At 48.1% G+C, this 21,601-nt stretch overlaps 1 protein-coding gene across 2 annotated transcripts in view; it reads left to right on the forward strand.

Annotated features, from left to right (window-relative positions):
- SORL1 (sortilin related receptor 1) overlaps positions 1-21,601 on the forward strand; it is a 156,875-nt gene that overhangs the window by 24,697 nt on the left and 110,577 nt on the right. For both annotated transcript variants that reach the window (XM_075909722.2, XM_075909723.2), the window contains exons 2-4: positions 11,652-11,768; positions 14,538-14,663; positions 18,052-18,213. In XM_075909722.2, the coding sequence (XP_075765837.2) occupies positions 11,652-11,768; positions 14,538-14,663; positions 18,052-18,213 (405 nt within the window). The remainder of the gene's footprint in view (positions 1-11,651; positions 11,769-14,537; positions 14,664-18,051; positions 18,214-21,601) is intronic.

The following is a 21,601-nucleotide window of genomic DNA, read 5'->3' on the forward strand; positions in this document are numbered from 1 at the left end:
TACACATAATATACTCAGGTGATAAGCATCAGACATTGCCAACTTGGGGCATGGCTGAGACCAGCAAAACAGAGAAACAAGCCTCCAAGTCCCATTCTTAATCCCCACAACAATTCAGTTCTTAGTTTCTCAGGATCATAAGAAGACCATACAGCTTCCGATTGGAGGCTCAGAGGACTTGGAGAATAGAATCAGAAAGAACCCCTAAGCCTGGGTCAGTGCTGCATAGAAAACTCCAGGAAGCTTGGGAGTGAAAAAAAGGGAAAGCCCATTTGTGGGAGTGTCTACCTAATAGCTGAGCTATTTCTACATTCTCCCTAATCCGGAGTCTCACACCCTACTCAAGTGCATGCACCTTCTTGGGAAAACCATTGACAAGCAGCAGTTTATCTGCTATATAAAGATTCACCCTTAAATAGTCTTGTTAAAGGTAACAGGGTCATTTGGGGGCTAATTAGCTGATATTAATAATGAAACTCAGCTGTCTTTGCTCTCCTCCAAACACAGTCCCTCTCCTTCCCCTTTCCTCAGGCGTTTGCTCTAGAGCTGAAGAGATTTAGGCACCTACCTCACACAGGTGTCCTAGGCAGGGGATATGCCCTAGCATTATTTGAAAGAACCAAGAATTATTTGTGCTTGTATGTAAAACACAGAGTGAAGTGTTGTGGATGCAGTCTGTGATACAGCCAATCACAGTCCTGTCTTCATCTAAATTTTCCCCAGTATAAAGAACAGGAAAGACAACATGCAACTGAAAATATGATTAAGGAGAATCAAGCTAGGACCAGAATATTCCGACTGTCTTTAGGAAATACTGCAAAATTGCCAAAGGGCTTTTGGCTCTAAGAATAACTACCATTGACACACCCTTAAAGCCTTTCCAACAACCAATAAAAATAAATCATTAAAAATAAAATTATTTAATGATTAAAATAAATTAAAATAATTAAATCTATCCCCAAACAGCTATCCTACTCCCCAGGCAAAGATGTGACCCCAAAAAGGGAGAAATTCAGAAATTCCATGAAATTTGGTAGAGACTTCAATAGTTGCTATTGAGTTTTAAGTGGCAGGTACCCTGGTATTGCAATGATAGGTGGTAGTGAAGAACTCTAAGGTAGTTTGTTTAATTCCAAAAGTTTTCCATAATATCTCATTGGGGAGGAGGCTTTTAGGAATTCATAGCAGGCTAAAGCAACATAATATCGGAGTGCATGAGAGCCCAGCTGTTAAACGTGGCATCATTTAGAACAGGTTGAACCTCTCTGGTCCAACACCCTCAGAACCTGACTGGTGCCGAACCAAAGAATTTGCCAAATCATGGAAGGTCAATATTGTCTAGCAGCACACTGCTTAGATGACATTTAGGGGTAAATTAGAGCAAAGTAACAGCACAGAACACTGAGAGCCAGGGCTGGTGGCTGTAAACAATCTTTATGGGACCACAGGAAACTTACCCACATCCATGATAAGTGGTCACTGGCTAAATAAAATCATGCCGGATCATGCATGTTGCCAGACCTGAGAGTGCTGGACTAGAGAGGCTCAACCTGTAGTAGCAAGAATCCCACTGTGCCTGCCAAATGTTCCTCATCCCGTGGAATGCTGCGCATGTCAGATTTGCTGTGCCCTCACTTTTGCTGCTGGATATTATTGCCATTGCAAATAAAGGATCATAGAACTAAGAGCCCATAGAGAGCTAGTTATGCTAAAGGAGGGACTTTTGCATTTCAAGTTTCCTGCAGTCATACGTTTCCTTGTGTGCCTCTGATTTTGGTTCTCTTGCACACATTTGGACAGGTTGAGAGGTGTGCTGACAGTCTTGTCTGGTGTCTGATTTGCCTTCTGGGTGCATGTACTGTAGTCTCTCACATGTACAGTAGCCTTGTCTTTGCTAGTCTTGGAATGAGGCAATAGACAATTCCAGTGTGACAGAATTGGGTTCATTGTTGTTGATAGCCAATCCTTTCAATAACCCTGTGAGATAGGTATTACTACCTTCCTCAGTGGGGGAAACTGAGGCACAGAGCAGCGGTGAATTTAAAGTACAAGTACACACATTGAACCATTGGTATGGCTGGGATTAGACCTTACAAATTCTGAGCCTTCCATGCAGCATGATAGACCACCCCAGCTCTTGTAGTCATTAGAAATCATGCAAGGCTGGTGTGTGCTCTGTCTGTAGCTGATGCTGTTTGCTGACCTACATCTCCTCAGCATTTTCTGGCATGTCGCTTTGGCTCAGCTCGCCTGTATCAGGGGCTTTCTCTTACTGACAGGCAGTGACTCAGTGAGGGTGCAGCAAGGAGTTGGTCACGTGACTTTATGGGCTGCTGCTGACAGGCCATAGGAACATTTTCATTTTTCTTTCATGTAGCTATTACATAAGTGGAGTTTTTATTCCATTCTTCTTTTCCCCAGCAGAGCTCTCAGGATAATGGCTTTGTTTTTTACAGGCTTATTTTCCAGTTGCTAGAAGATTCTCCCAAACTCTTAACACAGGCTGCAGTCCTGTGGTGGTCAGGGCGAGCTTTCCATGCTAAAAAGTGTGAGAAAGGTTTGCAAGTTTGATTCTATATTTTTTATAGTTCTCCCAACTCCCTAAACCTGTCAGTCTGCTTCTCAAGTGCCCTGCAGCGTCTGTGACTATTCACAGGTGCAGCATGGATGTAAATTGCAAATCTGAGTGGTGGTCATTCCCACTCACTTTACGCTGCTGTAAATCACTGCCCATGGTGAGGAACTGGATCTTCAGTCTGTCTGTGGCCTCCTTTACACTTGTGTGTACCTGTTTAGTTAAACTGCTATAACAGGACTCTTACTTACGTTAGAATATGGCAGTGGTCCCCAACGCGCCGGGGCATTTGTGTGCACCCACCGACAACCTGGGCCGGCCCCGCCCCTGGCGCACGGGAGGCACCGGCCCCGGGCGTGCGACATGCACCGGCGCTGGGTGCGCGGCGCTCGGGCAGCCCCAGCCCCGGGGCACATGCGGGCGCTCGGGCGCGCGGTGCTCGAGCGGCGCCGGTGCTGGCCCCAAGCGTGTGGCTCGGGCAGCAGCGCCGGCCCTGGGCCCATGGCACAAGGCGCTCGGGCGGCCCCAGCCCCGGCCCTAGGGCACACGCCAGTGCCGGGTGCAAGGGCATCCCAGTCCCCTGGCATGCCCCCGGACGTGCGGCCCCGCCCCCGGGCGCCCGACACGTGAGTGGCCCCCGCCTCCCGGGCGCCCGGGAGTCTCTAAAGGTTGGGGACCACTGGAATATGGGCTACTTGGGGCTAGTCTTGACTGACTGAAATAAGGTGGAGTAAGAGTGGCTACACAACCTTTCTTACTGTATCAGTTTAAAATCATGTAGACAAGACCAAAATGAGAGAACTAGGCGGGGCTCTCTAGCGGTTAGCATAGAGGTCAGGACACTTGGGTCTCTTCCTGGCTTCATTAGTGACTTCAGGCAAGTCACTTCTGTGTCACCGTTTCTTCCTTCCGAAAATAGCATTAACGACTGTGATCTGCCATATTAAAGTGCTCTCAGCTGAACAGCATCTTGTTGGTGTTCAGTGGCAATATTGTTAAACATTTCTTCTGCCTGACCGAACTCTCTCTGTCCTTTTCAGCTTGGGAAGTAATGGCTTTTCAAAAGCTGTATTCACTTTTATGTGTCCCTTCTCCCTTTTGTGCTAAATTTTACAACTCTTCATTGGCTGGTTTTTATTCAAATTTTTACCCATAGCCCTCTCCCCAAACCTACCAATCCAAAGCAAATTAATATAAATGCAAAAAAAAAAAAATTAACCCCCTTTCCCAGCACATCAGAAATATAAATTACCATAACATCTTAAAATAATAACAAAGTTTATCCAAGGTGGGGCTCAAGCTCTCCATCTCTCTAGGGTTCCAATCCAATGAGGCACTTCAACATTAAGCATGGCTGTGGTCCACTAGGCATATGCTTATGTATTTTATTGGATTGGGTCCTGTTACTATACAAAGTAAGGCAACAATGTGTACATTTGTATTAGTGCTTTTAATTAACTGTTGAAACAATTTACCAGGGTAGAGTTGAAGTCTATTACAATGTTTAATTGCTGATTGGATGTTTTGCTAAACAGCTGTGCTAGGAATTACCTGGGAGAGGAAGGTCTGTGTTTTATGGCATACAGAATGTCAGACTAGATAGGCACAATGGTCCCTTCTAGTTTTAGAATCTGTGAATTTGTTTCGGTCTTCACCAAGAAGTTTGATAATGAAGGGCCTGATGTAATGCATCCTAGAATACCCAAGGAGCTGATGGAGGAGGTATCTGAGCCTTTAGCTATCATCTTTGGGAAGTCAGGAGAGATTCCAGAAGACAAAGGGCAAATCTAGTGCCCATCTATAAAAAGGGAAATAAAAAAAACCCAGGAAACTACAGAAACCCAATTTAATTTCAGTGTCAGGAAAGATAATGGAGCAGGTAATTAAGGAATTCATCTGCAAATATCTGGAAGACAATAAGGTGATAAGTAACAGCCAGCATGGATTTGCAAAGAACAAATCATGTCAAGCCAATCTGATAGCTTTGTTTGATAGGATAACAAGTCTTGTGAATAAGGGAGAAGTGATGGACATGGTATAGCTAGACTTTAGTAAGGCATTTGATAGTGTCACATGACCTCCTTATCAATAAACTAGGCAAATACAACTTAGATGGGACTTCTATAAGGTGGGTGCATAACTGACTGGTTCTCAGGGTATGTCTACACTACAAAGTTAGTTCGAACTAACTTTGATAGGCGCTACACTAGCGCTCCGCTAGTTCGAATTTAATTCGAACTAACGGAGCGCTTAGTTTGAACTAGGTAAACCTCATTCCACAAGGATTAAGCCTAGTTCGAACTAGCTACTTCGAATTAAGGGGTGTGTAGCCCCTTAATTCGAACTAGTGGGAGGCTAGCCCTTCCCAGGTTTCCCTGGTGGCCACTCTGGCCAACACTAGGGAAACTCTACTGCCCCCCTCCCGGCCCCGGACCTCTTAAAGGGGCACGGGCTGGCTACGGTGCCCGTGCCAGGTGCAAGCCTGCCAGCACCCAGCCAGAAGACCCTGCACCTGGCACGGATCGAGCCACCCACCCGATGCCCCCCAGCCCTCCCCCTCTTCCCGGGACCAGGCTGGCGGCTCCCAGGAGCTTGCCCGGGACTGCAAGAGGCAGGCACCCACCTGGGCTAGTGCGGACATCGTGGACCTCGTCCACGATCTCCGCACTAGGCACAGGAAAGTGGCCAGCTAGGGCAGGAGAGCTGCTAGCCTGGCCACCCAGGAGCAGGTGTGCAAGAGAATCAAGGTGGTCCACTGAGACCCCCGACCCTGAGCCCTGAGCTTACAATGGCCGTCCTGGGTCAGACCAAAGGTCCATCTAGCCCAGTAGCCTGTCTGCCGACAGCGGCCAACCCTAGGGACCCTGGAGGGGATGGACCGAAGACAGTGACCAAGCCATTTGTCTCGTGCCATCCCTCTCCAGCCTTCCACAAACCTTGGGCAGGGACACCACTCCTACCCCCTGGCTAATACCACTCCATGGACTCAACCTCCATGACTTGATCTCACTTCCCTTTAAACTCTGTTCTAGTTGTAGCCTTCACAGCCTCCTGCAGCAAGGAGTTCCACAGGTTGACTCTTTGCTTTGTGAAGAACAACTTTCTGTTACTAGTTTGAAGCCTGCTACCTATTCCTTTCCTTTGGTGTCCTCTAGTCCTTCTATTATGGGAACTAATGAAGAACTTTTCTGTATGCACCCTCTCCACCCCACTCCTGCTTTTAGAGACCTCTATCCTGTCCCCCCTCCGTCTCCTCTTTTCTAAGCTGAAAAGTCCCAGTCTCTTTAGCCTCCCAACCTCTGATCATTTTAGTTGCCCTCCCCTCTCCCAGCCTCTCTCTTCCTCTCTCCCACCTCCTTTTCCCAGTCTCCCCCAGTTTTGTTCAATAAAGACAGATTCCATTTTGGAAGACACGTTATCTTTATTTTGTACATCAAGAAGAGGGGCTAGGGAATGGTAAGTGGAAGGAGGTGAGGGAGGAATGGGGCACGAGCCCTCGATGGGGAGGACTGGGCTGGCTCTGCGGGCTTCTGGGGGTGGAAGCTCTCCTGCAGCCCCCCAATTGCCCCCTCTCCCCAGATGGCAGCCTGCGGCAAGTGCAGCCGGGCTGATGGCCGAGTGGTGTGATGTGCCCAGTGTGGGTAGTCCGGGCAATCCAAGCTAGGGCTGCTTTGCAAGCGGGGCACCCCTGAGAACTGTCTGTCCGGGGTGGGGGTCGGGACCCTTTAAGCACAGCCCTCGGCTAGCCTGAGACAGCATCTCCACGCTCTAAGTCCTCCTCTGATGCCCTGCCGGCACTGCTTCCGGCCATCCGTAAGCCTGGTTCAGGGTCCACTCAATGTGGACATGCTAGTTCGAATTAGCAAACGCTAATTGGAACTAGTTTTTAGTTCTAGATACGTTAGTTCGAATTAGCTTAGTTCGAATTAACTAATTCGAACTAAGTTAGTTCGAATTAGGGCTGTAGTGTAGACCTACCCTCAAAGAGTAGTTATTAACAGTTCACAGTCATGCTGGAAGAGCATAACAAGTGAGGTTCTGCAGGGGTCTGTTTTGGGACTGGATCTGTTCAATATCTTCATCAATGATTTAGATGATGGCATAGAGCAGTGGTCTCCAACCTTTTTATGACCAAGATCTCTTTTTAAATGACAGAACAAGCCAAGATCTACCACCCCACCCCTTCCTCTCTATTCTCCTCGGGTATGTCTACACTACAATTTTAGTTCGAACTAACAGACGTTAGTTCGAACTAACTTTCATAGGCGCTACACTAGCGCTCCGTTAGTTCGAATTTAAAGCCCTTTTCCGGAGGATATCTTATTTCTACTTGCAAGTAGGAATAAGAGATCCTCCGGAAAAGGGCTTTATTCCGGAGGATCGCGCCAGTCTAGATGCTTTTTTCCGGCTTTTCCCCAAGCCGGAAAAAAAGCGGCGGACATGTTTATTTAAATCCACGGGGGATATTTAAATCCCCCGTGGATTTCCCTATTCTGACTTATCTGCTTTGCATAACTATTCCGTATTATGGGGCCAGTGTAGACGTAGCCCTGCAGTGTAGCCTTACCCTCGCTGGGTGGAAGCAGGATGTGTAGGCACTGGGGTGGGAATGAGGGATTTGGGTGTGGGAAGGAGTGAGAGATGCAAGCTCTGGGAAAACATCTGGATGCAGGAGGAGGTGGAGAAGGGGATGCTGGATTGGGGAGGGGGCTTCAGGCGGGCCAGTGTTGGGGTCAGATGTAGGGTTAGGGTACTAAGCAAGCCACAGGCATGTGGATATGAGGGTGCAAGAATTTGGGTTAGTGTATGTGAGGGCAGGGGGTTTCATTGTATGATAGGTTCAGCTCAAGGATCTGGGGGAAAGGAGAGCGCTGGAGTGTTATGATGCTGTGGCCAGGTGGGGGCTTGGCCCCAACTGGGGGTTTGTTGGCCAGGTTTCATTTTCAAATAAAATACGATGTCAAACACAAAAAGTTTCTACGTTGTCTTTATTTCTGAGAAGGGCAGGGAACCTGTTTTGGGTCGGGTGTCACTGACCCACAGAAAAGTCAGTTGGGGCCACACAAGTGAGATGCAAAATAAAAACTCCAAACCCCCCACAAGCCTCACTAATGTGGCCCCAACTGTGCTGGTGGGAGCAGGGCACATGGTATTGGGGAAGGGTCAGGGGGTACCAGAACAAGGGACGGGGTGCTGGGTAGGGTGCCAGTGGGTGCTGGGGCAGGAGACTGGGTGCTGGGGCAAGTGACAGGGGGCTGGGGCAAGGACCAGAGGGCCAGTGGGTTCTGGCGCAAGGGCCTGGGGCAGAGGACAGGGTGTCAGTGGAGGCAAGGGACAGGGTGCTGGGGTGGGGACAGGGTGCCAGTGGGAGCAGAGTGCCAGTGGGAACAGGGGCCAGGGTGTTGGCTGGGGCAGGGAATGCTTGGCATGCGCCTCTCCCCCCCCCCCCCCCCCCCGAGGAGGGAAGCTCTGGCAAGAGCCTCCTCCTGGGACTCCTCCCCCCTCCCCCGCAAAGGAGGAAAGCCCCGGTGTGCGTTTCCCCCCGGGACTCCTCCCCCCTCCCCGGTGCGCGCTTGCCCTCGGGACTCCTACCTCCTCCCCCGCAGAGAAGGGGAGCCCCGATGTACACACTTCCCCCCAGGACTCCTCCCGCTCTCCCCGGTGCACGCTTCCCCTCAGGACTCCTACCTCCTCCCCAGCAGAGGAGGGGAGCCCCAGTGCGCGCCTCCCCTCCCCTCTCTCCCCTCGTTCCACGAGGAGTAATGGTAGTTCGGAATAGGAAGCCTAATCCGAACTACCTAGTTCGTGCCCCGTGTAGCCGCGGGCATGGAGTCCGCACTAGCGGACATTTAAAAATGGCGGCGTCCGGCAATATGCAAATGAAGCCCTGGAAATTCAAATCCAGGGCTTCATTTGCAACTCTGGTTGCCTACATTAACCACCCTAGTTCGAACTAGGGAGTTAGTGTAGACATACCCTAGGAGTCAACAGTCTGACACTGTTGCAAAAAAAGCAAACATGTTTCTCGGATGCATTAACAGGAGCTTTGTGAGCAAGACACGAGAAGTCATTCTTCTGCTCTACTTTGCACTGATTAGGCCTCAATTGGAGTATTGTGTCCAGTTCTAGGCATCACATGTCAAGAAACGTGGAGAAATTGAGAAGGTCCAGGGAAGAGCAACAAAAATGATTAAGAGGTAGAAACTATGAGCTATGAGGCAAGGCTGAAGGAATTGGGCTTGTTTATTTTGGAAAAGAGAAGACTGAGGGTATGTCTACACTGCCACCCTAGTTCGAACTAGGGTGGCTAATGTAGGCATTCGAAGTTGCAAATGAAGCCCGGGATTTAAATATCCTGAGCTTCATTTGCATCTTCCCGGGCGCCACCATTTTTAAATCCCCCTTAGTGTGGACTCCGTGCCCATGGCTACACCTGGCACGGAGTAGGTAGTTCGAATTAGGCTCTCTAATTCGAACTACCGTTACTCCTCGTGTCTCTTGAGACATACCCTGAGAGAGGACATGATAGCGGTTTCCAGGTATCTAAAAGGATGGGAGGGGGAAAAATTGTTCTCCTTGGCCTCTGAGGATAGGACAAGAAGCAATGGGCTTAAACTGCAGCAAGGGAGGTTTAGGTTGGACATTAGGAAGAAGTTCCTAACTCAGGGTAGTTAAACAATGGAATACATTTCCTAGGGAGGTTGTGGAAACTCTATCACTGGAGATATTTAAGAGCAGGTTAAATTGACATCTGTCAGTCAGGGATGATATAGACTGTGCTTGGTCCTGCCATGAAGGCAGGGGACTGGATTTGATGATCTTTTGAGGTCCCTTCCAGTTTAAGTGTTCTATGATTCTATGAATTGGAGTGCCAGTAATGATCTTAGGCCTTGTCTACACTAAAAGGAAGATTGCAGTAATCGATTTTCTGGAGTTCAATTTAGCGAGTAAGGGTAAGACTTGCTAAATCGAATTCAGAGAGCTCCCCTGCAGGCATCCAGTACTTCTGCTCTTGTGAGGAGTAAGGGAAGCCAATGGGAGTATTTTCTCCCATCAGCCTTCTGCTGTGGCAATGCTGCCAAGCTCAGGTAAGTCGACTCTAGCTATGTGTTCTACTTAGTTGGAGTTGTGTACCTTAAGCCGAGGGGCTAGGTCGAGCATAGACCTGGTCTCAGTGCTAACCTCCATGGCTAGAAATATTTTAAAGTTGCTAGAGCAACTTGAGGGTGGTGAGGAATTGACTGTTTCAAGTTAGGGATGTGAACGACTAGCCGACTATCTGATAAGCAAATGGTTATTGGTTAGTCGACATGCTAGGTGACTTGTCGCTTCCCTTCTTCCCCCTTGCTGCCTCTATCAGGAAAAGGCAGCGGGGGCCGGGGGGGGGGGAGCAGGGATGCTTCAAAGTTGCAGCACCATGTGGAGCTGGGGTCAGAACCCAGGCTTCACACGGCACTGCTGCTTTGAAAGCCCCCAGCTGGCTTAGGCTGCATGTGGCATTTCAAAGCGGCAGCGCCGTGTGGAACCTGGGGTCAGATGGCGACTTGCCCAGTGACTCCGGGCTCCATGCGGCCCTGCTGCTTTGAAATGCCACATGGAGTCTGACTCTGGGCTCCTCATAGCATTTCAAAGCAGCAATGCTGCATGGAGCCTGGGGTCACCTGGGGACCCTGGGCTCCATGCGGCGCTGCCGCTTTGAATGCCGCGGGGATTACGGGGCCCGCAGGGAACTGCTTGAGTCCCCCGCTGGCCCCATGCTCCCCGTAGTGCTTTTGCCTTTGAAGTGTAGCAACAGAGTAGTTTTGCTATCTGCGCTCGGCTACCTCGAATTTGTGGGATGTGCCGACTGAATCATAGCAACGCTTTGATTGGATGCAGAGGGAGGGCATGGCTCTGCACACAACATTGGCTGTAAATCAGCACACACCTCACTTCACATGACCTTGCTTTATGTGCATGTCACGTTAGTAATACCAGTAGGAAAAAAAGTGTCATGGTCAGAAACCAGCGGAATGTGGCAATCCTGTGAGTGAGCAACAATAAACAAAATGTCTCCTGGGCCACACATAGAACCCTGATGGATTGCGTCTGACCGTTGAGCTGCAGATAGCTCACCACTGTTCTAAGCTGTCTTTCTGGTTGAATGGCAGCATGTGTATCTGTCATGTTCTCACCTTTCATTGGCATTAGGTTGCTCCGGGATACAATTGCTGGCACCCATCTGACATAATTGCGGTTGGCCAGCTTTTGTACCTGGTCTCTTGGGGAGCAGAAGAACAATGGATCTGAGATACACAATTGCATAGACTGATGGGTCTGGGTCGGAGTAACCTGTAGTGATTTTTAGATATGAAGTACTCTTGGCTTTTTCTTTTATGCTTGGTCAGGGTACTTGTGTACTGTGTGCATTGACTAAGGAACTCTTGTTCTTAGGAAAAAACAGCATGAACATTAGTACTGAAGAGAGGCACTGGCTACACAACACTGCTGACTGAATCCATAGGACAGATAGCTGTAATGTAAGCTTCCCAAACATTGCTTCTTGCTAATATGCTACGCCTCTGGCCACTGAAGCCTCCCCCCACAGCATGAGGAAGAGAAATCACTGGACCTGCCCATGTGCTTAAATCCTGCCTTGTACTTTTGGGGGCCTGTCATTTGAGTGGAACCAGTTTTGAAGACATTCTTTTGTGATGCAGCAAGGCACCTTCGAAATCATTTCTCAGAGGCATCCAAATAGCTGAGAATTACAACTCCCTGTCCCCACTGACTGGATCTGAATATGAACAGGTGGCCTAGAGAACCCTTGTACTCTGTTAAGGCATCAGTCCTGGAGCTGTGCAATCCTTCAAGGACATAGTCCTAAAGCCAACCAACTGTGTGTTAGTGTCTTCTCAGTTACATCGAATGTTCCGTTTACTTATATGAATTAAATCAGCTACTGCAAACACGTTTCTCCAACCTTTCACGTTCATAGGAAGGCAAGAAAGCAATTGACTCATGTGGGAGCTGTCTGTGTGTTTCTAAGTCCATTGTCTTGGGTAACCATTTTATATACATTTAATTTGTATTTCAGGTTAGCCTGAATGATTCTCACAATCAGATGGTCGTTCATTGGGCAGGAGAAAAGAGCAATGTGATTGTGGCCTTGGCTAGAGACAGCCTGGGATTATTGCGGCCTAAGAAAAGTGATGTAAGTATGTGGATTTTTTTATTATTATGATGAAAGCATTGAATGTACTTTTATGAGAGGTGACATGCTTTTCTCTATTTTGCCACTTGGTAAGAGCGTGCTGCTCTGTTATATGCTTGAAAGAAGATGTCTTATTTGTCTAGACTTTAAGGAATTTAGACTTTCTTTCTCCATAGATTCAAATTCTGGTAGGGTCAGCTCAACGGTTGAACCTGTGGAGGTAGGCAGATTGAGTCCCAGTGATCTGTGAATTCCATTGCTTGTAAATGTCCTTGACTTAGTGCTGCTAATATGACATAGGGAATAGAAAACAAAGCCTTGACTTGGAGTTTCCTTGATGTCTTTTTTTTAGGGAGGAGGGGATATTTGTCCCATCAAGGTGTCACAAGGTTCAGCTTTCAAAGCCTGTGCTTCCTTCCAATTTCTGCAAAGACCCCATATCTCTATATGGATTCAAATTCCCTATAGCGCAGTAGAACAACACTATTTAGTCTTCCTCTTACACCACACAGTGTTTAACTGGCCATCTGATAACCTCGGTGTGTTTGTGGTGGCACTACCTCCTTCACTGCATTAACTTGCTAGCTAGAACAGTTCAGTTCTGTTTCAGTGAATTTCATACTGGCGAAAGGTGGCAGATGGATAGCTCTAGAAATGTAGCGTTCTCTTCCCACTGACTGAGAGCCATGCAGGCCTCACCAATCTGGCCTCAGCTGCCAATGTGCTTCAACCTGGATCTGGAGGGAAAAGGGCATTCATTGTCCCAGCCTCATTAAATCACTGGCCAGGCAGCTCAGCCTGCCAGGAAGAGGCAGCAGAGTGCCATTTGTTATGGCAGTTATTGTAAGGTGGACCCCTGCCCGGAATGAACTAATCTGAGGCCCTTTCGCAGAGGGCATGAAACAGGGTGATTACTTCTGGCTTATTCTGGCTCATGCTTGATTCATATTGGTGCAGTAAAATAAAAACCATCATTTACTAATTACAGTTTTTAGGCCAGATTCACCACTGCCCTGCTCTTGGGCAGCCGCGGACACCTGGAAAGCAGGTGTAAAAGCACTGCCCCACTCAAGAAGCAGCGCTTGGTGTTCATTTTGCACTGGCATAAATGACTGCTCCAGGTGCAGGGCAGGGTGAGCAAATACACTGCTGTGGTACCAATCCACAGAATGGCAAATGCCTAATTTGCTGTGATGAATTCAACATTTGTGGGCAAGAAAGGCTGAGGGGGAAAGGTCTGTGTCCCATCCCAGGCACCTAGACAAAACCATCGCTTACATCTCTACAGGATTGGTAAGTAACTGTACACTCCTTGGGGAAGTGTAACAGGGTGGCACTCACCTCTGTGAGCGCCCCCATCTGGCCGAGTGCATCTGCCTGCACTCCCTTATGCAGAAAGTCTTCAGCTACTCAGTCCTTTGGCCAAGTCACACCCTGTGTGAAATACAAACCCCTTCAGCGTAGACCTTTAACAGGGACCCATCTCCGTGCCCTCTTGTCTAGTCTCTCTCATTCTGTTTCCCCACTTGGAGAGAATGGTGTCTCCAGGGCTTTCCCTCCTGGAGATCACTTCCTCAGCCAGCCAGCCAGCCTCACAGTCTGCACTGCTTGAGCTCTGCCGTGCACTAATTACTGCTCTGCTTTGCAGCTCTCTTTGTAGGCCTCCCTGGTCCCTGATTGGCTAGTTCCTCCAAAGCTGCGCCAGCCTCTTGGAGGACTTTTTTATGGCTCTTTTCTGAGATGGGTGTGGGAGGACCACCATGTCACAGGCAGGGATGTCTTTTGGCTCTGTATTTGTATAGAGCCTAGCACAATGGGGTCCTTGTCCATCACTGGAGGTACTAGATACTGCGATCATGCAGAATATTCATGAACACTTCAGCACCTGTGTTGATTTTGGCTGGAGGGAGGAAGTAGATAGCCTCTTGGCTGTTCTGCCAGCTGGATAAAAATAATTGCAGTAGTTTGCTTAGAAAATTACTTCAGCTCTGTCTGTCGGATAAGGTGAGTGAGTCCATATCTTCACTAAGCAGAATCGATCAATCTTCTGAGTTCGATTTATCAGGTCTAGTAAAAACCTGTTAAATTGAACTTAGAAGGTGCTGGTACTCAGGGGACGGTACTCCTGCTCCTGCAAGAAGTAAGGGAAGCCGATGGGAGTTTTTGCTCCCGTCTGCCTCCTGTTGTGGAGATGGCAGGGAAACTTGAATCAAGGTATGTCAATTCCAGCTATGTAATTAACATAGCTAGTGTTATGTATCTTGATTCAGCTTTTCCCTTTTGTGTAGACCTGGAGTTAGTAATGCCTTCTATTGGCCCAAAGTATGTTGGTGAAAGACCAGTTTTCAAGCTACACAGAGCTCTTTTTTAGGTCTTTGTAGTTTGAAAACTTGTCTCTTTTCCTAACAGAATATGATCCAGTATTACCTCACGTCTCTTGTTTGTCCAATATCCTGGGCCCAACATGGTTACAATAAACAATATTGGATTAGGGGTTTGGCGCACAGGCTGTGCAGAGCGTACAGCTCTCATGATGTAATAGCCTCTCTGTCTTCGCCTTTGTGCATTATCCCCTGTGTGTATTACCTTTGGTTTCCAACATTGCTATTGCCCCTGGAGAAGAGAGTAGATTCTGTCCCTTCTGCATCCTGGTTTTTTCCCTATAGTTGCATGCTTTAAGAAGCCATTGTTCTCATGTGAGAGGCAGGGAGTGCCATCATGGAAATTAAACCTGTGTCTCCATAACAGCAGGGTTGTTTTCCTTTGCAGGTTTATGTGTCGAACGATTACGGGAAGACGTTTAAAAAGATATCACAGAAATTCAGCTTTGGGGCAGGAAACACCAGTGATGTGGCCATCTCACAGTTCTACCACAGCCCTGCTGACAACAAAAGGGTAAGAAGTGAACAAGCAAAAGTATATAAGGCTTCCCCACCACACAACTACCCCAGTATAAAGAACTTGTGTGACTGAACATGAAGGAGAATACGTGATTGGTATATAAACACATCTGTAAACCAGTAGAACTTCATCCATTCTTTATGTACCAGCTTAATGATATTGGTAAATATTCATACCCCTAACTGGAATAGTTACACTAGTACAGATCCTAAATAATCTAAATAAATAAAGTGTTTTAAGTCTGTCTTAAAAACTCAGGTGTGCCATGCTAGCTATAGTGTATCTTGTCAATTATAGAATGTTCTTTTTATTGTACTCTTCTCTGACTTCTCTCTGGTCTTAGTCTGTGAGCTGGAACAATGATATGTAATTGTTATTTAGCACTACTAAACAGTAGATCTCAAAGTGCTTTAAAGAGAGGTCAGTATCATTACCCTCATTTTATATATGGGGAAACTGAGGTACGGAACATTAAAGTGATTTGTCCAAGGTAACCTAGCAGACCAGTGTGAATAGAATCCAAGTCTCCTGAGTTTCACTTCACTGTGCAGTTGACTAGACCAACCTGTCTGGTTAGGTGTTTTTTAATGGGACAACCTTCCTGATAGGTCAGGAAAGCACTCAGCTCCTGCAACTGCAAATAGAAATTGTTGTCTTAACATAATGTTCTTTGTTATCTTAGTGTTGAAGGCAATAGCTCCAAGATTTACAGCCGAGAGAAAATATTTGTCTCTTGAGAGTTGTACATTGAATTTAATCAAGAAAATGGACTTGTTCATAGTTTCTCTAGTAGGAGTCAAGGCAGTTTTGTTATTGTTATGTGCCATTTGTATGCTCTGTAAAAGCAAATTGTGCCACGGAGTGGGGGCAAACAGATAACAGATTCCCACCTCCCCCCCCCCCTGCAGAGTTTAAAGTTAAAAGGCAAAAGGTGACAGATGATGCAAACAAGACAGCTGAGCTCAAACGCTTCCTAGAAGAGGCGGGTTTAGTGATTCCTTGAAGGTGGAGATGGGATGGTGTGGATGAAGGCTTAGAGGCAAGAACAGTGAAGGGTTCAACAGGTGTGTGAGTAACAATTCCAGTACATAGGGTGTGCTAGATACAACAGAAACTATGTAATTCCTGTGTGCTGGGTGAGGGCCATGACCCCTCCGTAGTGTGCAGCCCCCTCCCGAAGGCTTCTCTTGCACTCCACACTTGGGAGTGGAACACAAACTCAGCAAAGTTCATGTTCAGCTTTCCAGCACACAGTGTTGGCGTGGGTAATCAGTCAGCATGCCTTCACCCATCCCTAGTCTCCTGCCTTCCTCTGCAGCACTCCCCACCCGGGGAGGGGAAGAGGTTAATGTCATGTTACTTCATTGTGTCATTCTATTTAATTGTGCCCCAGTAACTCCAACTCAAGTTTGCCAAGTTTCCAAGGGAAAAAATGTGGATTTTTTTTTCTAAATCCCAGCCCTGAAAACTCATCCTGGGATCAGACAGTCAGGCTGGAACCTTTCTGGCTTGTGTACACTTGGGACAAGACAGGCCCCTAATATAGGATCCGAGACAGAGAAAGAGAATGTCCATCTCCAAGTTCCGCCTAGTTGCACCTGTACAACTCCCTTAGCATTGGTGTAGTTCAGGGGTGGACAATAACTTTTGATGGGGGGGCACTCAAAGAATTTGGAAAGTGGTTGAGGGCTGCACTCTTCCATGATATTAACGGAGGAGGTGTGGGGTCTGGGATGGAGGTTGGGTGCAGAAGGGAGCTTGGATAAGGGAGGGAGTTTGGGTGAAGGAGGCAGTTCTGATTTAGGGCAGGGGGCTGGGGTTCAGGGGGTGGGATTGTGACCTAGGGCAAATAATTGGGATACAGGAGAAGGTGCAGGGGTTTGAGTTGTGAGCCAGGGCAGGGGTGGACTGTGATTTGGGGCAGGGGATTGGAGTGCTGGATCTGGGAGGGGGTATGGGTGCAGGAAGGGGGCTGAGGATTTGGATATGTGGAGTAGGAGGCAGAAGTAGGGGGCAGAGGATTGGGGAAGGCAGGAGCTGGGGTGCCAGAGGCAGGCTCTGGCCAGGAGACCCAGCAGCCAGTTCCTGAATCAGCCTCCTTGCCTTCCCTGCCCCTGCACAGGCTGCAGCCATGTGCTCTGTGAATATCTGGGAGCCCCTTGTGCTTCCTCACTGCCTTTTATCAAAACAGGCAGCTCCCAGATGCTGACCAATCGGAGTATCTAGATAATTTCACGGAGGTTAGGTCCATAAAAGGCTATTAGCCAGGGGATAAAATGGCGTCCTTGGCCTCTGTCTGTCAGAGGCTGGAGAGGGATGGCAGGAGACAAATCACTTGATCATTGTCTTCGGTCCACCCCCTCTGGGGCACCTGGAGCTGGCCACTGTCGGCAGACAGGATACTGGGCTAGATGGACCTTTGGTCTGACCCAGTACTGCCGTTCTTATGTTCTTATTGTGCTGGGGGCGGGAGCAGCTTTTGATGCTTTCCCCCCTCCCCTCTGGTCTCAGTTTTTAAAGTGAAACTGCCCCACAACCACATTTCTGAGCAGCGTGCAGGTGGGGTGAGGCAAGCGGTGAGCCTGTCTGAGGCTCCCCTCAGCATTCACAGGCTGGATCCAGTGGCTTGTCGGGCTGAACCCAGCCCTTGGGACGTATTTTGCCAAGGCCTGGTGTAGTTGCGCAGGTTTTCCTTGGCCCTGCAACTGAAACTTAGTTAACAGTCCCGATGCTGGTGTGAGGGATGGCAGACACTCTGATTCTGCAGTGCTTACAGGCAGTGTTCCAAGATTTTCCAACCATAAGTGGAGAGAGTTTTGGCTTGTGCACTAATTTGAGGTCATGTGGGCTGGTTTGGATTTGTGCCACTGTGGTACCCAATTTAATCTCACACACGTTCCTGGCCACTGGAGCAGCTGCCTGCCTGCGAGTGCTGCTGCGCAGCTCTCCAGAGGAGGTGGGTGGGGAAGAATTTTTTGTGCATGGCCATGCAGGCGCGCACCTTAGCAGGCACTTATAGGAGTAAAAAGCAGCCAGGCTTCCTTTTTTCCTCTCTTTGTAAAATTGACCCTAGCATGTTTCTTATGCAGTGGCTAGGTCCCAAGAGGGTGCTCTTGCCTTTTACAGGTGCTATCACCTGTAGGAGAGGCTGTGTCAGACTGAACATCACAGGTGGCTCAGCTCCAGTTCTGCTAGCATGAGTATTGCAGATTAGATTGCAGATTAGATAGTAAGCTTTCCTGCACCATCTTTGTACACCATATTCCACTGCCAATGACTTCCTTATTCTGTACAGTTAAAGCGTCTTCTGCTTATCATTCTCATTGGCTGACTGCTTGTTTTTTGTCTCCCTCCCTGCCCCAACCCACCTCCTGTTCTGCAGTACATCTTTGTGGATGCCTATACCCAGTACCTCTGGATCACCATGGACTTCTGCAACACTGTTCAGGGCTTCTCCATTCCATTCAGAGCTGCAGATCTCCTGTTGCACAGTAGGATCCCTGACCTTGTTTTGGGCTTCGATAGGTCGCATCCTAACAAACAGGTGAGGAGCTCCAGTCAGACAGGAATTCCCTGTAACACGGCTTCTGTTGCTTTTCTGAGTACCTAAAATGTTACATACATGTTGGGATGTTTGGCGTGAGCTGTTCTTGATACACATTGTCCTTTGCATAAAGGGGTTAAGAAATATTTGACATGCATTGTCTATCCATTCATGTATCTACCCATCCCCGATTTTGATATGTCAGCTGTTCGGACGGCATCCATCTTCCATCCTTACTCTGGCATTGCAGTCAAGTGTGAGTAAGCAGTAGTCCCTGGAGTGACGGTCTCCGTGTGCACCATGCACCCGAGTCTGGAATTTTTAGATTTTTTACAAGCCAGATCCATTGGCCTGAAGATGTGTTGTAGCTCTTCCTCATGCTCCCGATGGAGGGCATACAGAGTGATGCGGGCTGATGCCTCTCCAGCTTCACATTCACAGAACTCACTGGGGCAGGAACTAAGACTCAGAAAATATTTGATGGAAAAGGTAACAAAGCCTCTCGGATCTGGGTTGGGGACTCTCCTCCCCCCTTAAGTCAGACTCACTAAACTGATAGCAGCCCTCCAAGCACTAGTGGGGGATGGAGGCTAAGCTGTTAAGCCTTTGGAGAAAGCTTCCCACGAGAGTAAGGGGCACTGTCATAGACAAGCCATCTTTGTCTCCAGCTGCCCTGAAGAGGAAGGATCCTTCTCCAGTCCTGTCCGAGTCAGATCTGGCAGATACAGGCACTAAGGACTTTAGCCTGAATCAGTCTACGCAGGAGAAGGAAGTGCACATGAGTTTACGTCCAGCAGTTCCACACACATTGACTCTGATGGTGAAGACTCGGAATAAAAGGCTCCCCGAGGGTTGCTCTGGTCCACTTCAAGAGTCAATATACAAGTAGCAACTTGGTCCCAGAGGGAACTGACTGCCATGGTGACCAAGGAACCTCCAGGTCCAAAGCACCACCAACAGACTCTCCTCTGATTCTGGGACAGTCGGAGATCTGTGTGTCCTTGCAGGACATCCTTGCTCTTTCCTGACCGCCTTCATCCTCCCTATTGGGACCAGTGTTCCCTGTATGCTGAGCACTTAGGCAGCCACCCAGGAAAGATTCGGGTGTTGCCCAGCTGGATAGCAGAGCTCCCATAGTGCCGCAGCATGTTTTTCTGTTGGTGGTGCACATCCGCACATGCCTTGGTGCACATAAAATTTATTCTGTACATGGATGGAAAAAGTTAAAGAAAACATTGATGGAGACCATCTCTGTGTGAGACAGGAAGAGTCTATTTCAAGGAGGCAAAGTCATTCTTCCTTCCTACTCTCGAGGTGCAGCCATCGGTACTGTTAATGCTTTCTCTTGGACCGAATCACTGGTCTGCAGGAGTTTCTCTGACATCGGACAGAGCTGAAATGGGACAGGAGTCCTCTAATCAGACATGATTGCCAAAGGGACACGAAATCCTCATGCTACTGGGCCCTTTTCTAGTGGCTGATCCATTCTACTGGCAATATTGGGTACCATGGGAAACCTACCCTAGTCACCCAGGATTGGTTCACGATTCCTATTTGCCATTACCTGGTCATCCACAACTGACCATGTCAGAGTATTTGGAGGAAGATGGTCAGCGAGATTTGACAGTCCTGGGAGCAGTTTTTCAGTAGCTGAGGCGGTAACTCCATCTTCTCCATCTCTACTGGCTCGATTCTAGCAATATCAAGAGCTCATGCACTGGCTTCTGACAGAACTACAGATTCCTTTTGATGCAGTCTGGGAGCCTCATCGAAGTTTAGCCTATTGGTCCCAGTCAAGTGACCTTCGACATCAGTGAGGCCATCATGGACCAGCCAAGACAGTTTGTCACACTCCTGTTTGTTGTGCGTCTGCTCCTGAGAGGGTCGGGAAGCCTTACTTACGAAAACTCTCCCCTACTGCTGAACTCTTTGGAGATTCAGGTGGCTATAGAGCAGTCCAAGCAACAGCACCCAAAGACTACTCTCTCCAATAAGGGACATAAGTGACTTGACTTTCTAGAAATTTTAATAACCTAAACTGGAGAGAGGCAGAAAAGTCAGGCCCTCTTGGCTAAATCTGATTTAACCAGTTACGACAGTTTTATGAATTTAAGGCCAAGCCCTCTGAGTAGAACAGACTCTGCTTCCAGGCCTAAGTTGATGTCCACAATTCCTTCCAGGCTGTGGTGGATGCAGCAGAGACTGTCGGTTTGCCCTTTGGTACACCAGCCTATTCCATGAGAAGACAGAGGAGTTTCTCCTCTCCTGCAAAGACTCAAGGATGATGCTTTGCTCACGGGGCCGTTATATACTCCTACTCTCAAGAGAAAACATCATAGATGGGGATGTAGGGTAAGACCATCTTCAGAAGCCACTACCCAAGAGACAAGCACAGGAACCCAGCCCCTGCAACGTCCGCCCTTACTTTGAACTCTATCCCTCAGGTGAAGTTTCTTTTTACAGGATTGTCAAGTCCTTCGTTTCCCTCCGTAGATATTCAGTGCCTTACACCAGTGTTTCTCAACCAGTGGTACGAATACCCTTAGGGGTACTCAAGAGAAGTCTGGGGGGTACGTCAACACAACTGAAATTTGGAGAAAACTGAATTTTTGTTATAAGTTTTACAGTTTATTTTTGTACTTTTTACACCCAAAAATTTCATCACTCGCCCAGCTATGATTAAGTTGTTTACACAAATGTGTTGCAATGGTAGAAAAAAAAATTGTGTGTCTGAAATCTGTAGGTACTGGGGGTATTTTTTTTTGAAAAAGGGGTACTTTATGAAAAAAGGTTGAGAAACACTGGCCTACACCATTTTCCAAAAGCTGGAGGGTTGTAATGACAAACAGATGGGTATTAGAAATTATTCCTGGTGGCTATCTGATCCAGTTTCTGGTAAATGCTACATACAAGAGGTAAACTTCCTTTTCCTCCTGGAAGCCACAGAAATATTCCACTTCAACATTAAGGGTGTGTCTAGACTACAGGGTTTTTTTTGAAAAAAGTGGCCTTTTTTGCAGACTAGACGCTCTTTTTCGAAAAAGCCTCTTTCGAAAGCTGCTTGCAGTCTAGATGTAGCCTCAGGGAAGGAATTCTGTTCCCCTTAGTTCCTGATCTCCAAGAAGAATGGGGGATGGAAGCCACTTCTCTCTGTTTACTGTCCAGAGAAGGGCAACATGAATGGCCAAGGGGCAGTTCCGCCCAAGGTTTGGAGCTCTCCTCTGGCGGGTAAAGCTAGGGAAGGCTCTCGGGCAATCATTGTGACTGGAGCCACTTCCGAATTTTTTGAAGTGGCTTTGGGCTGCCCTGGAATGGGTGGGGCCTGAGGCAGAAGGGCAGGGCCAGGACATTTCCAGGCTTCCCCGCCCACAGACCCCTGCCCTCCCCC

Source organism: Pelodiscus sinensis, chromosome 25, assembly GCF_052426305.1.
Source record: "Pelodiscus sinensis isolate ZL-2025 chromosome 25, ASM5242630v1, whole genome shotgun sequence".
Classification (NCBI taxonomy): domain Eukaryota; kingdom Metazoa; phylum Chordata; order Testudines; family Trionychidae; genus Pelodiscus; species Pelodiscus sinensis.